This window comes from Chanodichthys erythropterus, chromosome 12, assembly GCF_024489055.1.
Source record: "Chanodichthys erythropterus isolate Z2021 chromosome 12, ASM2448905v1, whole genome shotgun sequence".
In the NCBI taxonomy this organism is placed as follows: domain Eukaryota; kingdom Metazoa; phylum Chordata; class Actinopteri; order Cypriniformes; family Xenocyprididae; genus Chanodichthys; species Chanodichthys erythropterus.
The window spans coordinates 14,280,845-14,305,896 of NC_090232.1; the positions used below are offsets into that span (position 1 = coordinate 14,280,845).

Sequence of the window (25,052 nt, forward strand, 5' to 3'; positions counted from 1 at the left end):
ATCTGTTCATCTATTTTTAGACATTCAGGTGAATAATGTAACCAGAGAGGCTCATGTGTAAGGAATGAGCTTGGTCGTGTCTCTATACTTAGTGAGCTGCCTACATAGACAGCATTTATGGGTGTCGTAGGTGCGTTTAACTTTAAACTTTCAAATTGACTCTCGAGTAGCCTATAATTAGCGCGTTCAAACATTTGTTCAACGGTTCGTTTATTTTTTGGTTATCGAGAGACTCCCCAAAAGCGTATATGATGCTGCCTCAGAAATGCTGCTCGCTAGCTAATAAAAACACACAGTAGTCGATGTACTTTGACCCTCCTCTCTTCCACTACTTGCGCTGCTAGAAAGGAGGGATCGGAAGTATGTTGTAATGAAAAAAGGGGAACATCTTTACCTCAAGAAAGGATCGAAAGGAGGAGGCAGTGAGATCTGGTGTTATGGCATCTGAAAGGGGATACAGATGGACTGTCTGGTCTGTGATTGTGCTTTTGATAGCTCTATGCGCAGCCCATATGACAGATCGACCTGCCTGTGAGTGTCATACCGTAACACCAACGTTATTCTCTATCTCATCGACGATATTAAATATAAAACACATTTTCTAATGTTATGGTTCCATTTTGTTTTTATTTCTAGTTATCTTAGCCAGCTAAGCCGCTAGCTCCACTATTAGCTGTTTTAGCCTATGCTAACTGTCCTTTATATTTAAAAATATATATATTTGAGCTTCTTATTGTGATTTACCTATATGTATTTTTTTAAACTATATGTAAGATATCTAAATTATACACATATGTTCTGTCTGTTAGACTAATTCTTTATCTCAGCCATTTAAATTCTTGCTTTTGCATATTATATAGTATGATGCTCCTATGCATATAGCCACAACAAAAACATTTAGGGATTTAATAGATTCAAATTTCCCTCGTTTGGCAGATCTGGGCAGTTTTATGATGTTTCTTGTGAGGCAGATTAGTGCAGGCATGTGACTTAAGGAGGGACAGAGTCACTATTGTAATACTGCAGTAGTAGAGTGCACTAAAGCAGCTGACCATTTAGCTTCATTAGGAGACCTACAGTTGGGTTGAATTGAATTAGAGGCAGCAACTGAAGTCTACAGAGTGGTGAGTATATTTAGAAATTGTTGCTAAATGTTTTTAAAAGAGAATCTGAGGGTTTGTCAGTGAAATTCCTTCATACACAGAATTTTTGGAGTGTTAAAGGTGTGATTCATTTAAAAGCTAAATATTTAGAGTGCGTCATAGTTGATGATCAAGTGGCTTTGCTTTCAGTTTCTCACCCTCACCACAAGACTTCTGTGCTGAAGATGGATGAGGCAGCTCTTTCGGTTGTCAATGAGATCGAGAATGAGATGAAGTTATATGTGATTTCTGATCACTGTTATCAGGTATCAAATATTCATGTTCTAGGTATACATGCAAAATTTACCAGCGCAAAGTCATGCAATAATCGCTGATCTTGAGCAGTATAGCATTAAAGTCACCATGCAATCAAAATGGACAATTCTTTTATGTGTCCTCGTAATGTTTAGTCAAAATAACTTACCCTCGCTCTTGCAGCGACAGCTTTTCTCTGATGACGTGTTCACAAGCGTGAAGGCGGGACAATCTGTGGCAATAGCAGACCACATCAATCCAATCGATTCCCGATGGACAAAATCAAGCCCTGTACTTTTTTTTTTCTTGTTTAAGAAGCAATTTCACTCAGATATAAAGTTGTGGCCAAAAATTATGTCCAGAGGGGATTGGTTTTTAACGACCCTACAAGTTCAATTAAATCATCAAAATATAAGGAAATATGTTGTTCTTGAAGGGGACGTGAAAGGCTTGTCAGTAAATGGCCACTGTTATGATTGGCTAATGTCATTGAATAGGAAACAGTATCAACGGCAACTTGCTCTTGAATGTGAGCAAGTGTTTAGAAAACATATAAAACCGACAAAGTATTTACAGACAAAGCATTATGAAATAATTTACTTACAATTTGGGATGTCCCTACTGTCAGATCCAATACAGCTGACTGCTTCATCTGTCAACAAAACATTCTCTGTCACATTCTCTGAACAAACATAATCCTCTGATGCGAGCCAGGATGCCATTAAAAATAAACCATCCAATTGTTCCTGATGCTGGTATTCTTCTGAAGCCAGTACAGAGACTCAAACAAGCTGTTTAAAGCGATTGTTCCTTTACGCTTCTATTTACTTCTCCATTTGTCCTCTTGCCGAAGTTGCCGGCTGTATACTGTATCCAGTGTAGACAGCATCAGTGATTATAATGGGTTCTATTTGCTTTTGACCCGACGCTCGCATCTGGTGTATAAATGTCAGCCATTAAGAGACTGAACGCCAGTGGGTGTGGCCTATGGTGCAATGAAGTAAGACTATTCGTCGATATCTCTGGCAGGTATATGCAAATGAATTTGCCCGTGTGATGTCACAAGTCCCCCACCATCCAAACAAGCTTTTGGAGCTTGATTAAATAATTGCTTTGTTTATAATGAGGAGGACATTTAAGCTCTGAAACTTGCAGAATGTTTTAATGGTACAAAGACCTCTTATATGTCAAAAGATCAAGGCTAATTTGATTTCTCATGTCAGGACCCATTTAAATATTTGAAATTTGAGGGAACAAAAAATGCATAGAAAAAAAAAAACTCACAGGAAAAGGCATACACTGACTACAGCATAATTGGTTATTAATATTTCATTGGCTCTTGTTTTTGCATGTTTTTTGTATGATAGCCTGAAGAAATATGATGTCGGCACAATTTTACACAATATGCTTACAAAATATTTAATACATTTTTAATAATTTGTATAAAGGGTGGAGATGTCAGTTTTCCTAGGCTGGACATCACTTTTGTTTTGGCCACTACTGTGCGTTACAATAGGGAAGAAAATACTTTGTAACTGCCATTTCATGCTGACTTTAATGCTAAATGCTGCAGTAATTATATGGTAATAACATTATTGAATGTACCAGTATAATGGTAGTGTTGTTCCAACTGGACCTCTTTATCCCTGTGTTGTCTGTGCATGCGTGTGCGTTAGTGTTTGCCCCAGCAGTTGGGAATAGTACCTGCAAGGCCAGTTTCTGGGACCCCCACTACAGTGGGGTTTGTCGTAAGCACACAACACGCTTTGACACTGCTACTCAACAGCACCTCTGCAAACCTGGAACAATGCAAGTGAGTTATGCATAGATGGTTTAACACAGAACAATGGTAGTTTCTGACTAACTTTATAATACTGAATACATCTTCACTGTGTTCATTTCTTTTGGCCATTATCATCAAGGCCAGGCATTATTGTTAGATAATTGATTTGTTCTTCCAGCGTTCACTTCCACTTTGGGGAGCAGGGGAACTATTCTCTGTGGGTGAAGAACCTGAATGAGCCGTCACGGGTCAGCTGCACTATGATTACTGATTCAGAGCCTATCAACAGCTACCTGCGTGAGTCAGCCTTACATCTGCACACTGCAATTCAGTATTTTTTGTTTGCATACTTTTTTTTTTTTTTGTCTTTAAATTTAGGTTTTTCTTCTTACTAGTGGTCAACTAGTATACATGGCCATGAAATAAGGATATTGTTTATAAATGTTTATTTAATTTTCTAAAAAAATATCTTAATTGTTGTCAACTAATATAATTTTTTCAGCAGCTAATACTGATGCCAGTATCTGACTGATTTAATGTCAGTATACACGTAATGTTGGGCTGCATGATGTATTGTTTTAGCATCGATATCATGATGTGCATATCCACAATAGTCACATCGCAGGATGTGCCATGTCAAGTATAGGGATTATATATAAGGATATAGGTTCGGAACACGTGATTTGCGGATTAATTGCAAAGTTTAACCATCATAGAGAGAAAGTTTATCATTTACATGTGTTTTAAAGTCCTGTCAGTTTAAACATCAAGTGCAAGAAGACTGGAACTCGTGGTGCGTTTTCTGTGCGCGCATGCAGAGACGCCAGACAGCACGTGAATACTGAATTCAGTTCTCTTTCCCTTCTTTTTTTGAGCTTCAACTGACACGTGCACGCAAAATTAAGTCAAAATTCACGTATCATTGTAAACATAGTTGGTTATGTGTTTTTGAGCAAGAAAACTGATGCGTATCATTATAATGGATTCACATGTTCGTCTTAAAGTGACAGCAGCCTAATATACCTACAGCTGTTTGTGTCACCATTGTTAATCAAACAACAAAAGAGAAAGAGAAAATCACTTTTGTAGCTTGTAATTTGTGTTAATTAATTAATTAATTATATTAAATGTGTATATATATATATATATATATATATATTCTCTTTTTTTCCAGCCATTTTGTTTGCTTTTCTGGTATTTGCTTTTCTGGCTGCATTATCTACTATCTGGAACACAGTTAAAAGGTAAAGGCATCTTTACAACTTTTTGACCATGTAATGATAACATTTAAACAAGCCAGAACGGCTCATTGCAGCTGTTCTATATGCATGTAAAATAGAGTTCTTCCATTTTTAAGGCTGGACGTGGTGACAAATCTGCTTATTCGCTTGGGGAGCACAGTGGAGACAGAGAGGCTGATAAACTCGGTAAGAGTGCTTTTCACTCCTTTTACACCTTTTTTACACTTTTCTCAGCGTGATTTTAACATCTTTGAAATAGGAACTCAAAGCAACATATATAGTTTTTTTTGTCGTAGTTCAAATATGTAATCATGCTTGATTTACTGTAGTTTTTTGCAGGTATCAGCTAAGTGGGAAATATCGCAGACATGAAAAGGAATTTTAATCATCCTTCTTTTCTTTTTTTTTTTCTCATTAATTTACACTCTCGCTGTCTTTCTTTCTCTCCAGGAGCTTGGCACTCCAAACAGATTGGTAAATGCCTCCATGGAATCGATAATTCCTGCCACTACAGGACGGAGGCTTCGTTCTTTGGATACTTTCCGTGGGTATGGTGCTCTTTCACTAATTGTTTTGGGTCCATTGCTCTTGAGATGGGAATTGAAACATTGAGGTGAAAATGATCTTGCATAGAAGCTACTACTTTGCATACTGTGAAGCTGGTTGTTAACATGTAATTTACATTTCATTTCTTATTATCCTGAAATAGCATGATTAAATTTGAACTTGTTAAAACAAGGTTACGTTTGCTGGTAACCTTACCTGACAGTTGGAACAGTTATTTTCATTTTCAGTGTTGTATTGCTATCTGTCTGATTTATAAAAACAAATCAATCTCATTAGGGGCTGAGCACCTATAGTGTGAGGACCCTATTGGAATTGCTCCGTTTATTATTTATTGTGGTCTGATTTAATTCTAGATCTCTGTTAAGACAAAAATGAACCTCTGCTTTCTCCACAGCCTTTCCCTGGTCATTATGGTGTTTGTCAACTATGGAGGTGGACGTTACTGGTTCTTTAGGCATGAAAGTTGGAATGGTAAACTCATTTCTTTCTTTACAATAGCTGCTAGCATGTCTTTTAAGCATTATAGCGTTTATTGATGATAACAATGTTGAGGAATACATTTAATATATGAACATATCTTTAGAATATATATGTTCATGAAAATTACTTGTCATGAATTTAATAGACTGTGGCATGACAACAAGAAGTGCAAGTATCTGATTGTGTTCTTCCTCTTGCAGGGCTCACAGTGGCTGATCTCGTGTTTCCTTGGTAAGCCAATCAAACGTCACATATTCTTCATTCCACATACATCTTTAGCAGCTTCCTCAAACTGTGCTTCAGTTATTCTTTTATAGGGCAGAAGTGTTGTAGTAAAGCTTTATATTTCTGTACCATGCTTTGATCGATCTGCAAGCCACATCAGAGCTTGCATAAGCTAGTGTATTGGAGCCAAGCATTGGCGCTTATCACTGTGGCACAAATGAAGTGGCACAGCAAAGTCAGCATAAACTGGTTTCACAGCTCAACTAAACCCAATAACCTTGTTTTCTGCTGTGCAGCTGAAGAAAATGTCTGCAGCAGTGCTACTTGATAAAGTCATGACACCTCTATTAGGTTTTAGGAAGCTTGTATGAAATGACCATGGAAGGTGTAGTAAAATATAAAAATGAACAGTCTGTCATCATTTTCTCACCGTTATGTCGTTCCAAACCATGACTTTCCTTCTTTGGTGGAACACAAATGAAGATGGTAGTCAGAATGTTCTCACTGCTCTTTCACATACAATGAAAGTGATGAGTGTCTGTGAAGCTCAATGTCAACAAAAAACATATAGTCCATTCAAATCCACACTACCATTCAAAAGTCTTTCGTTTTTCTTTCAAGTTTTTGAAAGAAGTCTCTTATGCTCACCTAGGCTGCGTTTATTTGATTAAAAAATACAGTAAAACATTAATATTGTGAAATATTATTACAATTAAAATAACTAAATAAAATAATACTAAATAAAACTAAATAAATAATTAACATTTCTAGTTTAATATATTTTTAAATGTAATTTATTCCTGTGATGGCAAAGCTGAATTTTCAGAATTGGCAAAGCAGAATTTTCAGTCACTTGATCCTTCAGAAATCATTATAAAATGCTGATTTAGTGCTCAAGAAATGTTTAATTATCAATATTGAAAAATGGTTTTGTGCTTAATATTTTTCTGGAAACTGTGGTACTTTTTTTTTTGGAATAGAAATCTTGTAACAATGTAAATGCCTTTACCATCACGTTTGATCAGTTTGATGCATCCTTGCTAAATAAAAGTATAATTTCCTTAAAAAGAAAATCATACTGGTCCCAACCTTTTGAAGGTTAGATTATAAGACCGTGTAGTCCAAGTCTTCTCTAACCAGATGATTCCCTTGATAAATAGACTGAAATATATGTAGTTATTCTTTAAAAATCTCCTGTAGCTCTTGAATCTCTTGAATCTCTTTAAATAATCAAAATTGGCATCACGTTATAAGAATGATGTGCCTTTATGGTCTAAAATTTCTTATTTGGTGTTCCACAAAAGAGAGAATATCAAATGGGCTTGGAACAACATGAAGGTAAGTAGGGCTGGGCGATATATCGCGTGCGATTGTCACGTGCATTTCGTCAGTAAAGCTGGTTCCCCGATTACCGCTAAATAGCCATCACCTGCTTTCAAATGGAGTGGCATTTAATAGACAGAGCCGTAGATCACTGACAAGCTACGCAATATCGCTTTCATATCGCAGATGAATCGCCTTCGATAATGAACGCGATATTGCGTAGCTTGTCAGTGATCTACGGTTCTGTCTATTAAATGCCGCTCCATTTGAAAGCAGGTGATGGCGATTTAGCAGTAATCAGGGAACCGCCATTTTTGTGTCTGTCCTTTTAAATGCAAATGAGCTGCTGCTCCCCTGCTTTCCAGAAGAGGGTGGAGCTTTAACAGCTTGTGCTTTGGTTGCTCACCAATAACAAAACCGGAGAATCTCACACAGCCAAAATGACGATTGTCAGTAACGGTGTTCAGCCTTATATTGTTCAAACCAGATTCGGACACTGATGGAGAGACTCGGGAAGAAGTTACAACTTTAAGAATGAAACTGGATGTAACTAGTGGATAAATTTATGTAGTTGAGGGGGAGTCGATTCAACTCATCGACTAGCATGTGCCGTCATGTTAATCTTTTGTGCAAATCCAGCATTGAATTGACCCTCGTTTGTGAAGCAGTCTGGCATACAATGACTGCATGGCAACAACACTCTAATACAACAACTCTTCCTCTTCTCTAAAGCAGCCCAACATGGCCTCGCCCCCCTTTGTTGCGTGTTTATGTAAATTTATATAAATTTTAAGGTTAGTGATGTCACCAACCCAGGAAGAAGCTTGTTGTAGTCCCTACCAGCCGTTTGTTGTAGCTTTTAAACAGAGAATTCTTTAAAAGAAAATATTTCCCTTTTCTTTGAACTTTGAGCGTCGTAACTTTGCAGATGTTGTTTATGCACTAACAGCAACATTACACACTAACTAAAGTTAAAAAAGTGAAATCATAATCAACCACCCCTTTAATTTTCTTTAATCTCTTTAGTTCTGTGGTTATGGTGCTTTTAGACAATATTAAGCCAAGATATAGCTTTGGATGACTTTACTGATGAAGACAGTGTATTTTATTAGAAAGAGATAGTATAGAGAAACCAGTGGGGTCATAATATGAGGAAGACTCCAGACAAATGTGTGCTACAGATTTTGAAGAGAAATTGGCTTCCACACAGTTCCATTTGTGGATTAATCTCTGTGTTTGAAATCCTGCCAGAATGTAGCACTTCTTGAAATGGGTATGTATTTTCTTCCTCTCCCCTTCTGTCTTACTTCATCTAACTTTCTTCTTCACAGGTTTGTGTTCATTATGGGTACTTCTATTGGTTTGTCCTTGAGCGGTTCATTGCGGAGAGGTGTCAAACGCACTCATCTGCTGTGGAAGATTTTCTGGAGGAGCTTACAACTCTTTCTTATCGGAGTCATCATCATCAATCCTAACTACTGCCAAGGACCCTGTGAGTAGGAACACATTTTCCTTCTTTTTCTTCATAAAATAGTAAAGCCCTATCCCTCTAGATTATAATAAACTCTACATTCTGCACTGTTTTATAAACTAAATACAGTGTGAATACATCAGTATGACATTTGATACAAATTAAGATTCTCATTGTTAGGTAACATGCATGTAACCTGTTTAATTTTTTTATTTTATTTTTTAATTTTTTTTTGCATTGTATAGCTAAAGACATTATGAAATAAAAATTTAAGTATTTGTTTGTGTTTAGTCAATTTCAATGGAAAAATGGATCAGCAAATCTGATCACTTATCAAATATTGAATATTGACTTGACTTGCTCGCAGGTTTAGAGAATATAAAAAAATCTTCTTCAATAAAATGTTCTCTCACTGAGAATACAATCTTTCTCCAGCTCACAATAGCAAGTAGCAAATCATGGTTTTGCTGGATAATAGCATAAAAAAGGCATTCAGCTATTTAAAAGTATTTCCTACCCCAACTTCCTATTTGAAAGGAAATGCATTTGTCAAAGCATTTAATGGGGTCTTTAAAATTGTAATTTCATAATATATTCAAGTTCAACATTTTCATTTAATCGCCATGTCAGAAATTATTTTTAGTAAGCTGCTCACAAAATCAGATCATTTTATTTGGCTTCTGGATGTAAAGTTGAAAACCTCTAAAAAATAATTAAAAATATTAATGGTGTTATTTGCATGTGTCCATGTATCTGTACAGTATCTTGGGATTCCTTGCGTATTCCTGGCGTATTACAACGTCTAGGCTTCACATATCTTGTTGTTGCTGTCTTGGATCTTGCGGTGGCCAAGGACGGACTAACCAACCTGTCAAGTGTGAGTCATGATATCCTTTTCCACACGTAAAATGCAAACACGCAATCATAAACACACTTTATAGAAACACATACCAGGGTTATCATTAATTAACTTAAAAAACTAAAAAAAAAACTAAATGAAAATTAGAAATGCTGCCTTGACAATAAACTGAAATAAATTAAGATGAAGCACTAATAAATAAAAACTAAAACTAACTCCGGGTACGTTTACATGACAGCGACTTACTAAAACTGAAACGTTTGTGTACAGATGACATTTCTGCGAAAACACTGTATTTTGCATGCCAGGCCAGTAGTTGGCGATGTCATTTTGTAAAGAAACGCTATGCGTCTTGCGCACATACACATTCTTCTACGTATGCAAATTATGAGATTCCGCTTGTCATAGTAGTAGTGCAGTAAAACTGCACTTTTCTGGAGAAGCTTTAATAAACTTTTGAGCAGCACAAACACAGACCTGTAGTCCACAAATTCACATTTTTCTAGTTTACATGGAGACGATAACGGTATCGTTTACAAAAACTTGCCTTTTCAGGCCTCCAAAGCGCCATTGTCATGTAAATAAATGGCCAAAATGGCTAAAAAGTTTTCAGTTTTTATTTGTGTAAATGCATTCTTAAACTAAAACTGAAAAAAAAAAAAATAAATAAATAAACAAACCTAAATAGCAATATATATATATATATATATATATATATATATATATATATATATATATATATATATATATATATATATATATATATATATATATAAATTGAAAAATAAACTAAAAATATTAAAAAATTAACTAAAAATATCAAATTAAAGCTAATTCAAAATATGAATAAAAATATAATAAAGCTAAAAAAAAAATTAAATAAAAACAGACACTTATCTATGACTACATACACTGTAAAGTTATAGTAGTGACAAACGCATTGAAATGCAGGAGTGAATCCCCTAAATTTTTGTGTGTACGGAACACGGCTCGCTCCCGAAACTGCAATGACAGTTTGACATCGTGGTAACCATAGCAACATTCTTGTGTCTCGTGTGTTTGGTGTCCATTATTTTTGACCAAATTAATGTTACAGTGACAAAAGTGACCGTTATGTTCAGCAATTTTAACTAAAGCACAGTCGACAGAGGTGTCATGTTTTGTTTATGCTTTAAAGCTGCTTCACAGAGCACACTCGCAGTGTTGCCATATCCACTTATTATACATGTTTTGGGGGTTGATGTTTAATCTTGGCTCATACAGCGATCGAGTTTATGGAGTTACTAAAGGGAGTATTGTGGGTTGCAATATTTCTGTCTTATTTTCAGCATAAAGCATTTCCATTTATTTTAAAGCTTTTGTCTCTTTAAAGGTGCCCTAGAACTTCTGAATAGATGTAATGTAAGTCTAAGGTGTCCCCTGAATGTGCCCCATAGATGTTTTTTTTAATTCATTTTTTTAACTGCCTATTTTGGGTCAACATTAACTATTCACTGATATATAGGTTGCGGCCCCTTTAATTTTCATGCTCCCCCTCCCCCGGAGCTCGCGCTTGCCTTGAACAGCATAAACACAGTTTACACAGCTAATGTAACCCTCAAAATGGATCTTTACAAGATGTTCATCATGCATGCTGCATGCATACATCGGATTATGCGAGTATTGTATTTATTTGGATGTTTACATTTGATTCTGAATGAAGTTGAGGCTATGCTGCGTGGCTAAAGCTAACATTACACACTGTTGGAGAGATTTATAAAGAATGAAGTTGTTTATGAATTATACAGACTGCAAGTGTTTAAAAATGAAAATAGTGACGGCTCTTGTCTCCGTGAATACAGTAAGAAACGAAGGTAACTTTAACCACATTTAACAGTACATTAGCAACATGCTAACAAAACATTTAGAAAGGCAATTCACAAATATCACTAAAAATATCATGTTATCATGGATCATGTCAGTTATTATTACACCATCTGCCATTTTTCGCTATTGTTCCTGCTTGCTTACCTAGTCTGATGATTCAGCTGTGCTCATCCAGATGTTCTGCCCTTGTCTAATGGCTTGATCATAGGCTGGCATATGCAAATATTGGGGGCGTACACCCCGAATGTTACGTAACAGTCGGTGTTACGTTGAGATTCGCCTGTTCTTCAGAGGTCTTTTAAGCAAATGTGATTTATATAAGGAGGAAACAATGGAGTTTGAAACAAATTATGATATAACAGCCTTGAGTAAAAAATTTAAAAATCGAAATGAATTATTTTTCTTTTTTCCTTTTGCTTGAATGAAGCTCGAACTAGCATTAACTCTCACTGTAATTATTTTTAATTATAATAATAATTGAAATTTTCCATCATCTTGTTGTTCACAGGAAACATGCTGGTACTCAGTGCATGATGTCTGCCTCTACTGGCCCGCATGGCTGTGTGTGATTGTCTTAGAGGCGATATGGTTATGTTTGACCTTCCTCCTCCCAGTGCCAGGCTGTCCAACGTTAGTAAACTCATGTTCATGATATGAGTGTATCATTTTTAACAGTTGTCTAAATGTCCTTCCCCATGTCCCCTGCCTTATTACAAAGGGAACCTGTTGCAGAAACTACGATTTATCTGATTTGTTAAAATTACAGGATATTTGCATAAATATCAGTAAGATATATCAGAAAAATAGATTTGTTTGCTAATTAAAAATGCAAAACAGTTTGTCAGCATTTTTAATTATAAAGCATTTAAATTATAAAGGGAAAAAAAGTAATTTCTTTTACACACTGTGATTTACGTCGTTCAGCATAATGTTATTAGCCAGTTGTAATTGGTTATACTGAATGGATGGATGGATGCTATGTACATTAAAATGAATATGCAAATGAAAGTGATTTAAATAGCATGCCTCACACAATTTTCTATTCATGACACACATTTTTGTTTGGAAATTGCTATATTTTTCTTCCTCATGTCTCTCTCTCCTGCAGTGGTTATTTGGGTCCAGGAGGTATTGGTGACTTTGGTCAGCACCAAAACTGCACCGGTGGAGCTGCAGGTTACATTGATCGCTGGTTGCTCGGAGACCATATTTACCAGACACCTTCATCACGGGTAAACAGACACCAAAATAATAAGAATTGGTTGTCATTCTGCCAGACATATTTAGTAAGGCTGAGTTCTGACAATAGTTTAACTATTCAAATTCGATTCACAAGCTTGCGATTCGATTCAGTTCTGATCTCGATTAGATTCTATATTGATTAATTTGGATATATATCAGATATAGTACATGTATATTTTGCCTATTTAACTAATGCTGTTCTCTATACAGGGACAGCTCTCAGTTGGTACATTACAATAATTTTACAATAACTTTTTTTTTATAATATCTTTTTAATAGTGAAATTGTTTCTACTCCAATTAGATTATTTTTTTTAAACATATTTAATCAGTAGCTGTCATAACTTGTTTTCATGATGGATTTATTCAAACATACATTAAATATTGTAGAGCAAGTTAAAGGGTTAGTTCACACAAAAAATGAAAATTCTATCATTTATTACTTACCCTCATGCCGTTCGACACCTGTAAGACCTTCGTTAATCTTCAGAACACAAATTAAGATATTTTTGTTGAAATCCGATGGCTCAGTGAGGCCTGCATAGCCAGCAATGACATTTCCTCTCTCAAGATCCATTCATGTACTAAAAATATTTTTAAATCAGTTCATGTGAGCACAGTGGTTCAATATTAATATTATATTCATAATGCTCCGAAGCTGCCACTTTACTTGAACTGCTACAGCGATCTGTCACACCACATTATAGAGAGGCAAAAAAAAATGTATTGTTTGAATTTTGTAATAAAAGTGATTTGAAAGCTTCACATCAAAAGTAACAAAGCACAAAGATTATTGCAATTAATGCTACAAATAATGCTTAGTAAAATTTTGTTCAAGCATCAACTGAAAACAGCATAGACTAAAAGATAGATTCGTGGGATTTAAGAATCAAAATCAATTCTTTAAAATGGGAATTGATTAAAATTCAGAAATCTATATTGTCAATATTTAGTCACCATTTGCTAGAGCAACAGATCATTTTTCTTACTTACTGTAGTAGCGCTAGCTTATGAAATTCATTGTGTTTTTGTCTGTGCATATATCTAGGTTATATATCAGTCTGTGATGCCCTTTGACCCCGAGGGTGTTTTGGGAAGCATCAACTCCATATTGATGGCTTTTTTGGGTCTTCAGGTAAGTCAAATAGAAGGAATCTTGTTTTCACAGTAGCTCTATCTATGGACCCTTTTCACAGTGTATGATGATGTGTTTTCACAGTTATCAACATCGCAAAAGTTTCATGTTTTCATTTTTTCATTACTTTGTGTTAATACCTTGGCAGTAAATTAATTAACGCATTATCACCGCTGTGAGGGTGTTTCAAAAACAACGGCTGAGGGAGTGACTGCAAATGTGACTATTTTTCTTTCTTCCGACTGCTGTAATCAATCTCTCAGTTTTTTTTTTCCCTCTTGGAAAGTTGTGGAAATGCTATCACATATTTTTTCTTTTGCTATTAGGACAAATGAGAATATAAAAATTATATTTGCTGTTGTCTGCCATTCAAAACTATAGAAGTTTATGCAATTATGATGACTTCCACTTCTGAGAACCCCAAAAATGGCCTGTTTTCTTTTTTAATTTCTCTGTGTTAATTTAAACCTCATAGCAGCATCAGTGGTTCTCCTTTCCCTCCCTCTCTCTTACTGTATCAGCAGTTCAGTCACATGCTTCATGTAAACTATTTTTGTTCTGCAGTGCTTTCAGGAATCATATCAAATAATTGTCTTATCCTATTGCATCTGTTTTGTGTTTATTTGTGTTTCAGGCAGGGAAAATTCTGCTGCATTACAGGGACCAATACAGGCAAATAATCACACGATTTCTCATTTGGGGATTCATACTAGTATGTTTACCATTTGATTATTTATATAATAACTTCCATTAAGTAGAATTAAAAAAAAAAAAAAAATACCCCAAAAGTTTAGACTTTTTATACTTTTTATTCATCAAGACATTTATAATGTTATAATATTACATGCTGCTATTGTTAACTTTCTATTCATCAAAGAAAACATAATAAATAAATAATAAATGTTTCTTGAGCACCAAATCAGCATATTAGAATGATGTTTGAGGGATCATGTGGCACTGAAGACTGGAGTAACATCTGCTGAAATGTCCTGTTTCACAGGAATACATATTAAAATAGAAAACAGGCTTTTAAAACTGTAATAATATTTCACAATATTGATGTTTTTATATAGGCCTACTGTATAATGTAAAAAAAAAGTTAGTGCTAAACAGAGTACAACATGATGATCAGGACCCCAGTGTGAAGGGGTATATTTTGTAATAATGAGTTGATTATGCCATTTATTACATGGCTACTCACCAAATAAATTCATAAATTAACATTAAATACTGATTTGACTAAAAATGATTTTATTATGTGAGAAGAAAGAGACCTTGTATTGGCACAGTTATGTAAGAAATGTGTCATTTATATAGTTTAGCAGTTGTTATACAAACATATTTCACCACAGAATGCCACAATTGACCAATACAAATCATGTGCTTCAGAGAGTCATGTAACAATGTTTAGTAATGTTATTAGGGATGCATTTGGTGCTTTTTTAATAATTGAAACAATTGTCTTATTTTTAACCCCTGCACATCAGAAGTTTGTAATACAGTTTGAAATTTACACAGTCTGTCAATATTCCTATAAAGTTTTGTTTGTGGAAACCTCATGCTGTCTATCTTTGCATTAAGGGGATCATCTCAGCTGTATTGACAAAGTGCTCCACAAATGAAGGCTTCATCCCTGTCAACAAAAACTTGTGGTAAACTCAGTCTCCCTTGCATATTTCTGTAGTTTTACATTAAATATTATTTATGTTTTTTGATATTGTCATGGTTATTGTCATTATTTGTGGTCACAAATTTCCAAACATCTTGTTCATACATGAAAGCATGTACGGCACTGTCATGAGCAGAGGAATGTATTCGTTTGATGTATGATTCACAGCTTCTGCCTTGTTTGACTTTCAGGTCTTTGTCCTATGTGACGACTCTCAGCTGTTTTGCTTTTGTGGCTCTGGGGTTTTTTTACTACATGGTGGATGTAAAGAAGTGGTGGTCTGGAGCTCCTTTCTTCTACCCTGGTAAGCATTTTAAACAGCCAGAATGAATGTACCTAGACTGATGAATGCACCCAAAATTACTTTATTAGGCTTTTGCTTTTGAAGGGAAAGTTTTTCAAAAATGAAAATTCTGACATCATTTACTCACCCTCTTGTTGTTCCAAACCTGTGGTTTCTTTCTTCAAATTCAAAAGAAGATATTTTAAAGAATGTTGGTAACCAGACAGTTGATGGTAGCCATTGACTTCCATAGTTTTTTCTTTCTACTATGGAAGTCAGTGGCTACTGTCAACTTTGTGATTACCTTACCAACATTCTTTAAAATATCTTCTTTTGTGTTCAACAGCAGAAACTGATACAGGTTTGGAACAACTTGAGGGTGAGTAAATGATGACAAAATGTTCATTTTTGAAGGGTGAACTATCCCTTTAAGATTCGACCCCTATGACTTAGAAATCTGTATCTGTGTTCCCTTTCAGTCGGTCACGTTCGACGTACGTCAGTAGTGACAGACGAATTGGGATATCGCTTAGAGAGCCCTATCATCTTCGTGTAAACTAAAACAAGCCAATGGAATTGGCGTGCGATATTTGCATAATGCGCACCGCCCCCGACAGGTGTATATAAATAGGAAGCAGATGCAATCGCACTCTGTCTTTCGCTTCGGAGCCATTCACTGGTGTCCTGTTCAGAAGATTCCTTTCTTCGTTTGTTTTATTCTAAAACATTGCCTCAGAAGAGGATTTACAGCGAGCTTTCAGTGCTGGTGAAACGGCACGTTCAGCGAGGTCGCGAGTCTCCGAGGAGCTGAGCTATAAGCTCGAAAACTGCTGTTTTCACAGCAACACAAAGAGTGTGTGCGTGTGTAGCGATTTGGGCCGGTTCCTCGGTGTGTCAGGGAGTGGTGTACCTGACACATCGCGTCGCTCCCTGGGTGCTTCAGCACGAGTGAGTTGACTTCCCCTTCTAAAAGAGCTTTACAGACGAACTCTGACAGTATGTCATTTCGTCTGTGCGTTAATGGGTGTGGTTGTTCCCTGGTCCCTGCTGATGGGCACAATCGTTGCATCTCGTGTTTGGGCATTCTGCACGCTGAAGCAGCTTTTGTGGATGGTTCATGTTCCCATTGCGGGAACATGACTATCGCGATGCTGAGGTCGAGACTCTCCTTCCTGAAGTCTCAGGAAGCGGGGGTCCCCTCTCCTGTGCCGCGTACGACCGTTTTTTCCGGCCCCGGGAACCGGAATGACGGTACGGCGCTGTATAGGAAGGGTGACCTGAGGATTACGGTCAGGGCTTCCCCGCCGAGCGGAAATGCTCCTCGGGCCCCTGCTGCCTCATCAGCACCGCAACCCATCGTGCCACCGTTGGTTTCCGCTGGGCTCTCTACGGACTGTCCAGCCGTTACCTTTGGTGTGCCGGCGGCGGATCGGATGTCGATCGCTGCATCGGAAGGTGAGCCTGAGTCCTCGGGGGAGGATTCGGACGCGATGCCGCCCGGGACGGTAGCGTTGCCCGAGTCGGATCCCGAGCTCACGGCTGTGCTCTCCCGGGCCGCTTTGTGCGTCGGGCTTGAGTGGAACCCTCCACCCTGTCCTGGCCCATCTCGGTTGGACGATTGGTACTTGGGGGGGGGGGGGGGGGTTGCGCTGGTCAAATCCAGCGTCCCGCCCCAATGCCTTTCTTCCTGGAAGTACACGATGAGGTGACCAGGTCTTGGCAAGCTCCGCATGGGGCTCGTACAGGGCCTGGTCCCTCGTCCGCCTTCACCTCCCTGGACGGCGGGCTAGCCAGGGGGTACGCGAGGACCCCGCCAGTCGAGCGGTCTGTTGCGACGCAGTTGTGTCCAACGGCCGCTGGCTGGCGCGGTGAGCCGCGTCTCCCGTCCCAGGCCTGTGAATTCTCAGCCGGTCTGACTGAGAAAGCTTACAGTGCCTGTGGGCAGGCTGCCTCTGCCCTGCACGCGATGGCCCTTTTGCAGGTCTATCAGGCAAAAGCGCTGTCGCAGATGCCCCAGGAAGGTCCTGACCAACAGCTGCTTGGGGAGCTGCGCGCTGCCACTGACCTTGCCCTCCGGGCAACGAAGGTGACAGCGCGTTCTGTTGGTCAGGCGATGTCTACTCTGGTAGCCCAGCAACGCCACCTCTGGCTGACCTTGGCAGACATGAGGGAGACCGACAAACATCGGTTCCTGGATTCCCCCGTGTCTCCGGTCGGCCTTTTCGGCGACGCGGTGGAGAGCTGTGCCCAACAGTTCTCCGCTGCACAGAAGCAGGCTGAGGCTATCAGACATGTCATGCCACGGCGGTCCGCTGCTGCCTCCACCCAGCCGCCCGTGGCTCAGCCTCAGCCCGCTCGTCGCCGAGGGCGCCCGCCTGCGTCTTCCTCCGCCCCTGCTAAGTTGGCAAAGCAGCAGCCTACACCAGCCAAACAGCAGGGTGCCGGTCGCAGACGTGGTGCCCAGCCCGTCTCTGCCAGCCAGGTGGCGATTCTGCCTCGACACAGACCCTTCGTAGGTCGGTCTGCGTTCGAGGGTCGGGCATGTCAGTACAAAGTCCTACCCGACATGGTTGTAGCTCCCAGCCGGTTGGGTCTTCAGGTCAACTGGGACAAGAGCAAACTCGCCCCCGGGTAGAGGATCTCTTGTCTCGGTCTCGAGCTAGACTCGGTCGCACGGACTGCGCGTCTCACTGAGGTGCGCGTCCAGTCGGTGTTGAACTGCCTGAGCTCGCTCAAGTGCAGGACAGCGGCTCCACTGAAAGATTTTCAGAGGCTCCTGAGGCATATGGCATCTGCAGCCGCGGTAACGCCGCTCGGATTGCTTCATATGAGACCGCTTCAACACTGGCTTCGCGGCTGGGTCCCGAGATGGGCGTGGCAGTGCGGCACGCTCCGTGTCCCCGTGACACCGAGCTGCCGTCGCACCCTTGTCCGGTGGTTGGACCCTTCGTTCCTGTGGGCCGGAGTACCCCTCGAACGAGTGCCCAGGCACGCTGTGGTCTCCACAGATGTCTCTGCCACGGGATGGGGGGCCACGTACAACGGGCATGCAGTGACAGGTCTTTGGACGGGGCTTCAGCTGCATTGGCATACCAATTGCCTCGAGTTGCTAGCGGTTCGTCTTGCGCTGGCCCGCTTCAAGAAGCTGTTGTCAGGCAAGCACGTTCTAGTCCGCTCACAAAGCTCTGCGGCCGTTGCGTACACCAACCGTCAAGGTGGTCTACGCTTCCGTTGCATGTCGCAACTCGCCCGCCATCTCTTGTTGTGGAGTCAGAAGGATCTGAGGTCCCTTCGGGCCACTCGTGTCTCAGGTGTGCTCAACCGTGCAGCCGACGAGCTGTCACGGCAGCATCTACTTGCGGGCGAGTGGCGGCTCCACCCCCAGGCGGTCCAGCTGATTCGGCAGCGTTTCAGCGAGGCCCAGGTAGTCCTGTTTGCCTCCCCGGAAACTGCCCTCTGCCAGTGGTTTTATTCCCTGACCGGCGGCACGCTCGGCACGGATGCCCTGGCACACAGCTGGCCCCCGGGTCTGCGCAAACATGCGTTTCCCCCAGTGAGCCTTCTCGCACAACTCATGTGCAAGGTCAGGGAGGACGGGGAGCAGGTTCTGTTAGTGGCTCCGTACTGGCCCACTCGGACCTGGTTCTCAGACCTCATTCTCCTCGCGACAGCCCCTCCCTGGCCAATTCCTCTGAGGAAGGACCCCCTGACTCAGAGACGGGGCACCCTGTGGCACCCGCGTCCCGATCTGTGGAACCTCCACGTGTGGTCCCTGGACGGGATGCGGAGGTTCTGAGTGATCTCCCGCAAGCGGTCGTAGACACCATCACTTCCGCTAGAGCTCCTTCCACTAGGAATCTCTATGCGTTGAAGTGGAACCTGTTTGTCGAATGGTGCGCCTCTTGCCGAGAGGACCCCCGATCATGTTCGGTCGGATCCGTGCTTTCCTTTCTGCAAGATGGGTTGGAGCGAAGGCTGTCTCCCTCCACCCTCAAGGTGTATGTTGCCGCTATTGCCGCACATCACCATGCAGTTGAGGGTAAGTCCCTGGGGAAACACGATCTGATCGTCAGATTCCTGAGGGGGGCCAGGAGACTGAATCCTCCTCGCCCTTCCTCCGTACCCTCTTGGGATTTGACCCTGGTTCTCACAGCTCTCCGGGGTCATCCCTTCGAACCTTTGCAATCAGTCGACCTGAAACTAATGTCTCTTAAGACGGTTCTTCTGGTTGCATTGGCTTCCCTGAAGAGGGTAGGGGATCTGCATGCATTTTCGGTCGACGAAACGTGCCTAGAATTCGGGCCCGGTGATTCTCACGTGATCCTGAGACCCCGGCCTGGATACATGCCCAAGGTTCCTACCACTCCCTTCAGAGATCAGGTAGTGAACCTGCAAGCGCTGCCCTCGGAGGAGGCAGACCCAGCCCTAGCTTTGCTCTGTCCCGTCCGCGCTCTGCGCGTTTACGTGGACAGAACGCGAAGCTTCAGAACCTCAGATCAGCTCTTCATCTGTTACGGAGGCCAGCAGAAGGGAAAGGCTGTCTCCAAGCAGAGGATGGCCCACTGGATAGTGGATGCCATCGCCTTGGCGTACGAATCCCAGGGCGTGCCTTGCCCGCTCGGGTTGAGAGCCCACTCCACCAGAGGGGTGGCCTCTTCCTGGGCGCTGGCTCATGGCGCCTCGCTGACAGATATCTGTAGAGCTGCGGGCTGGGCGACACCAAACACGTTCGCTAGGTTTTATAGCCTACGTGTAGAGCCGGTATCCTCACGTGTACTCGCATCCACTAGTCGGTAGACGTGTTGTACCCACTCTAAGTGTCGGCTTGCAATGCCATTCCCGCCACTGGCCGGATACGTGCATACCTTCACTCCAGTCGCGTTCCCCGCTTGGCGAACCCTGTCGAGTTCCTCCGCCTCCCCCTTCGGCTCGGACATTGCGGAGTGTCTGATGCCAGGCCTACATCCGTCGCTGACGCTGTCTGTTGGCTGGGGCCCATATGTCATGACCCCTCTACGTGAGCGGTCCCATATGTGTATTTTCCCCGGTTTAAAACTCCCTACGGGCCGAGTCCGTGTCTTTCCCTTAGCAGAGCCAGCTCTGCTGTCACCTGTCAGATGAGTCTCCCCCTACCAGGTGGAGCCATCCCAGGGACTCCATATGCGTACTGCCCCCCGGGCCAGTCCATGTGTGTATTCCCACGTAAACTCCTCCCCCATTGGGTAGGTAGTGGTCTCCGCAGTGTCCCTTACGGGTTCGCTTCCCCAGTGTGTCTAGTTTACTTAGTGGGTAGTGGTTAGACAGCAGTAGACTCTCTCGGTGTAAGCTCGCCCCCTTCACCGCCAGCCGGTGCTATGGGCGGCTGAGCTTGCGCTGGGCACTGGAAGGGGTTTCGTAACTGTGGCACTTTAGTTGGGATCCCAATTCGTCGGTCACTACAGACGTACGTCGAACGTGACCGACTGAAAGGGAACGTCTCGGTTACGTATGTAACCCTCGTTCCCTGAAGGAGGGAACGGAGACGTACGTCCCGTCGCCACAGTTTCTGTACCCTCGCTGTAGCGCGGACACCAGTTGTCTCCTCAGCGAAAAACAGAGTGCGATTGCATCTGCTTCCTATTTATATACACGCCACGCCAATTCCATTGGCTTGTTTTAGTTTACACGAAGATGATAGGGCTCTCTAAGCGATATCCCAATTCGTCGGTCACTACTGACGTACGTCTCCGTTCCCTCCTTCAGGGAACGAGGGTTACATACGTAACCGAGACGTTTGTATTATTGTGGCAGTAGCAAACCTCAGTACTCAAGGGGACGATATAGCTACCTTCAAAAGCCTGTGCCAGTCGGCATGAAACTGAAGTTGCAATAGTGTTTTTTCCCCTGTTGTGACATATGAGTAAAACGGCTTCTTGAACAAGAAAAATGTAGGGTGGGACTTGAATTTGTCCATTGGGAACTGATTGGATGACTGTGGTTTGGTATTTCTGTGATTTTTATATGAGTGACAGGTTGTCCCGCCCTCACACCACTAAACTTGTCATCAGAGAAGAGATGTCGCTGCAAAAGGGAGAGGAACTTATTTTGATTAAAGATTATGAGGGCAAAATAATTATCTGCACAGATAATTAATTTATAATAAATACTGCAATATTCCTTAAAGTTTAATTTGTTGTTATTCAGGCAGCTAGCTATAATCATGTTTATGCTAATTATGGCTATTACACTACTTAGAATGCAGCACATTACTATGGCGTTTTATGAAATGCTTTCAAGTTGACCTTTTATTTGGCAGGTATGAATTCCATCTTGGTGTATGTGGGTCATGAAGTGTTTGAAGAATATTTCCCTTTTCGTTGGAAGATGGCCAATAACCAATCACACGCAGAGCATCTAGCACAGAACCTCCTGGCCACCTCCATATGGGTGTTCATAGCCTACCTGCTCTACAGGAAGAAGATCTTCTGGAAGATTTAAAAGTGTTTCTGTCCTGCAGATTTTTGGACCTGCTCATCATTGTGAAGGAGATTTTTTTTTTTTGGATATTTTTAGATGTAGAAAATCAGCAGATCTCTGAACATCTGTGGGGAGACAAAAACTCACACGTGATCCAGGAATAGATCTTGGCTATTATTTGAGAAGAGCAGAGGGAAGAAAAAAGAAGTGGCAGTGCAAAGATACCTCTGTGGACTCAACCAAGCCTTTAGAACGAATGCCAAGGGCAGATTCTGCTCAATTCTAATTTAGTCTACTGGTTTTGGTTAATTAATGATGTTTTGAAGCACAGTGATGCATTATGATTGGATTTGGAATTTCTTAAATTCCTAAATCTCTGGACTAATTTAGGTTTAATTAAATAATTGATTTCTACAATTGTGAAACTAATTTCACAAGAAAGAAAACCCCAAAATGCCAAAAACAGTCTTCCATCAAGGTCCACAAAATGTGCTGAAAGATCCATTATTAAGGCAAAATAATATTACACAATTTTGTTTAATTTTTAATCAGTAGCACTCTGGGACTTTATTTTATTATTTTTTTTAATCTTCAGTGGACTCTGTCTTTATCTCTTTTTTATACTGTGGTTTTAATCCTTATATCTTAAGATAAAAGTATCATGGTTAAAATGATGTATATTTGTGTTCTGCCTTCTCAAAAACTCAGGAGATTTGCACAGCTTGGAGTGCCAAATATAGTGTACTTTATGCTTTCTCAGATAAAACAATGTCCTTGTTTATTACAGTTGCCCATAACTTGTTACCTCTACCGCAAACATGTAAAATTCTAATTAAAGAAAATAACACTAATCACTGACATATTTCCCATACACAATGCTGCTTGAGAAAATAATTGTTTCAAGAGAAGGGAAAATATTGATCAACCATATTTGTTTGTTGCCAACTTGAAAAATGAGTTCCATTTTTGTAACGGATGATGGATATTTTACAGATGTATGAACTACATATCTTCATGTATATCTTTGTTTTATACCTATCAACACGAGATGTGGTAAAAATAAAACTTTTTTGCCATTAAATCTCTTACAAAAAAAATTCTGTCATTATGTCACGCCAAACCTTTGTGACATTCTTTCTTCTGTGGAACATAAAAGAATATATTTTGAGGTAAAAATACAGAGGTACAAAATTGTGTATATATTTATTATAATCTTCTGTTATTTATTTATATATATATATATATATATATATATATATATATATATATATATATATATAATATATATATATATATATATATATATAATATACATATACAGTCCAAAAGTTTGGAACCACTACGTTTTTGTAATGTTTTTAAAAGACATTTCGTCTGCTCACCAAGGCTACATTTATTTAATTAAAAATACAGTAAAAACAGTAATATTGTGAAATATTATTACAATTTAAAATAACTCTTTTCTATTCGAATATATTTCACAAAGTAATTTATTCCTGTGATGGCAAAGCTGAATTTTCAGCATCATTACTCATTACAGCACCATTCAGCACCATTACTCATCATTACTTCAGCATCATTACTGAATAGAAAGTATAAAAGAACAGTGTTTATCTGAAATCTAATCTTTTGTAACATTATAAATGTCTTTACTGCCACTTTTGATTGATTTAATGCATCCTTGCTGAATAAAAGTATTAATTTCTTTCATTTCTTTTCAAAGAAATAAAAATTCTTACTGACCCCAAACCTTTGAACGGTAGTGTATAAATTTACAGAAGCTTTGTATTTCAGATAAATGCTGTTCTTTTGAAATTTCTATTCCTCAAGGAATCCTGAAAAAAAAGTACACAACTGTTTTCAACATTGAACATAATCATAAATGTTTATTGAGCAGCAAATCAGCATATTAGAATGATTTCTGAAGGATCATGTGACACTGAAGTGTCACACTGAGTAACGATGCTGAAAATTCAGCTTTGCATCACAGGAATAAATTACTTTGTCAAATATATTTAAATAGCACACAGTTATTTTAAATTGTAATAATATTTCACAATATTACTGTTTTTTACTGTATTTTTAATTAAAAATAAATGTAGCCTTGGTGAGCAGACAAAACTTCTATTAAAAACATTAAAAATCTTAGTGGGTCCAAACTTTTGGACTGTACTATATATATATATATAATTTATGTATTTATTATTATTTATTTTAGGAGTGTAGGAAGACTGATTACGTCATTCAGTGCTTCATGAGAGTTGGCGGGGCTACAGAGATATTTTGGTGCATTGTTTAGACTCTGTTGGAATTTTCTGTACAGCATCATGGGTAATGTAGTTTTTCATCAAGGATTCCACTCTTAAACAATTATTTTAAAACTAAGTTAAAATAATGTGGGTTGATGGCTTCAACAGAAGCAAAGCTATCAGTTAACAACCCCACAGCTCACAGTAAGGCTGTATTTAAAGGTTTATAAGTTATTAAAAATAAATTTCCCTATGGAGAAAATGAGTGGAGTTTTTACTCTTGGAAGCAGACTGTTTCACTCTATAGAGTACCTCAGGGATGAAGTGTTTTTGTAGGTGTTACGTCCCCCTTTTGTCTAGGGGTGGCGGGAGAGCAACATATAGAAATAAAAAGTAATAAAAGATATGTCCCTTCAAAAACACAGTGCAAAAAATAAATAAATAAATAAATAAAAATGAGAGAGTTGGTTCAGTCTGCACTCCCAGAACTCACACGAACACAAAATAACTCTTCAAAAGGTTTATTTAACATAAAGTCTCTTATAACAATCAAGGATAAGGCAAAATAATATGGATAACTAACAAGACGCTTCTAGCTTCGGGAGGGGGTTAAAGCCAAACTAACAAACAAAAGGAGTAAGCTAACTGGAGTAAGGGAGTCTAAATAACCTATCAAAACAAAACAACAAATCTCTTACCTGACTGCCTCACTAACCAAAAACAGGGGTTAGTAAAAAAACAAAAAGGCATCCACCTCCCTAATGCGTCTGCAACACGAATAATGGGGCAATTACACACTACCACAAC

The 25,052-nt window shown here is 39.8% G+C and overlaps 1 protein-coding gene across 2 annotated transcripts; it reads left to right on the forward strand.

Moving 5' to 3' along the window:
- The first annotated feature begins 87 nt into the window (after positions 1-87).
- On the forward strand, positions 88-23,062 carry hgsnat (heparan-alpha-glucosaminide N-acetyltransferase). Of its 2 annotated transcripts, none has more exons than XM_067403870.1 (18): positions 88-531; positions 1,293-1,408; positions 3,074-3,210; positions 3,359-3,477; positions 4,355-4,424; positions 4,538-4,607; positions 4,872-4,969; positions 5,383-5,459; positions 5,669-5,699; positions 8,348-8,508; positions 9,249-9,364; positions 11,721-11,842; positions 12,321-12,444; positions 13,502-13,588; positions 14,223-14,300; positions 15,170-15,240; positions 15,449-15,561; positions 21,836-23,062. In XM_067403870.1, exons 1-18 carry the CDS (start codon positions 438-440, stop codon positions 22,015-22,017), a joined length of 1,866 nt encoding a protein of 621 aa, XP_067259971.1. In that variant the 5' UTR covers positions 88-437; the 3' UTR covers positions 22,018-23,062. The 2 variants fall into 2 exon arrangements, with proteins under 2 accessions (XP_067259971.1, XP_067259972.1); XM_067403871.1 differs by lacking the exon at positions 88-531 and adding an exon at positions 544-1,124.
- Positions 23,063-25,052: the final 1,990 nt, after the last annotated feature.

Excerpts from the sequence above, each read along its gene's own strand:
- hgsnat (XM_067403870.1), top strand. The coding sequence starts at position 438 with ATGGCATCTGAAAGGGGATACAGATGGACTGTCTGGTCTGTGATTGTG. Across the intron at positions 3,211-3,358 it reads GCAAACCTGGAACAATGCAA|CGTTCACTTCCACTTTGGGG; the intron begins GTGAGTTATGCA and ends TTGTTCTTCCAG. Across the intron at positions 14,301-15,169 it reads TCATTTGGGGATTCATACTA|GGGATCATCTCAGCTGTATT; the intron begins GTATGTTTACCA and ends CTTTGCATTAAG.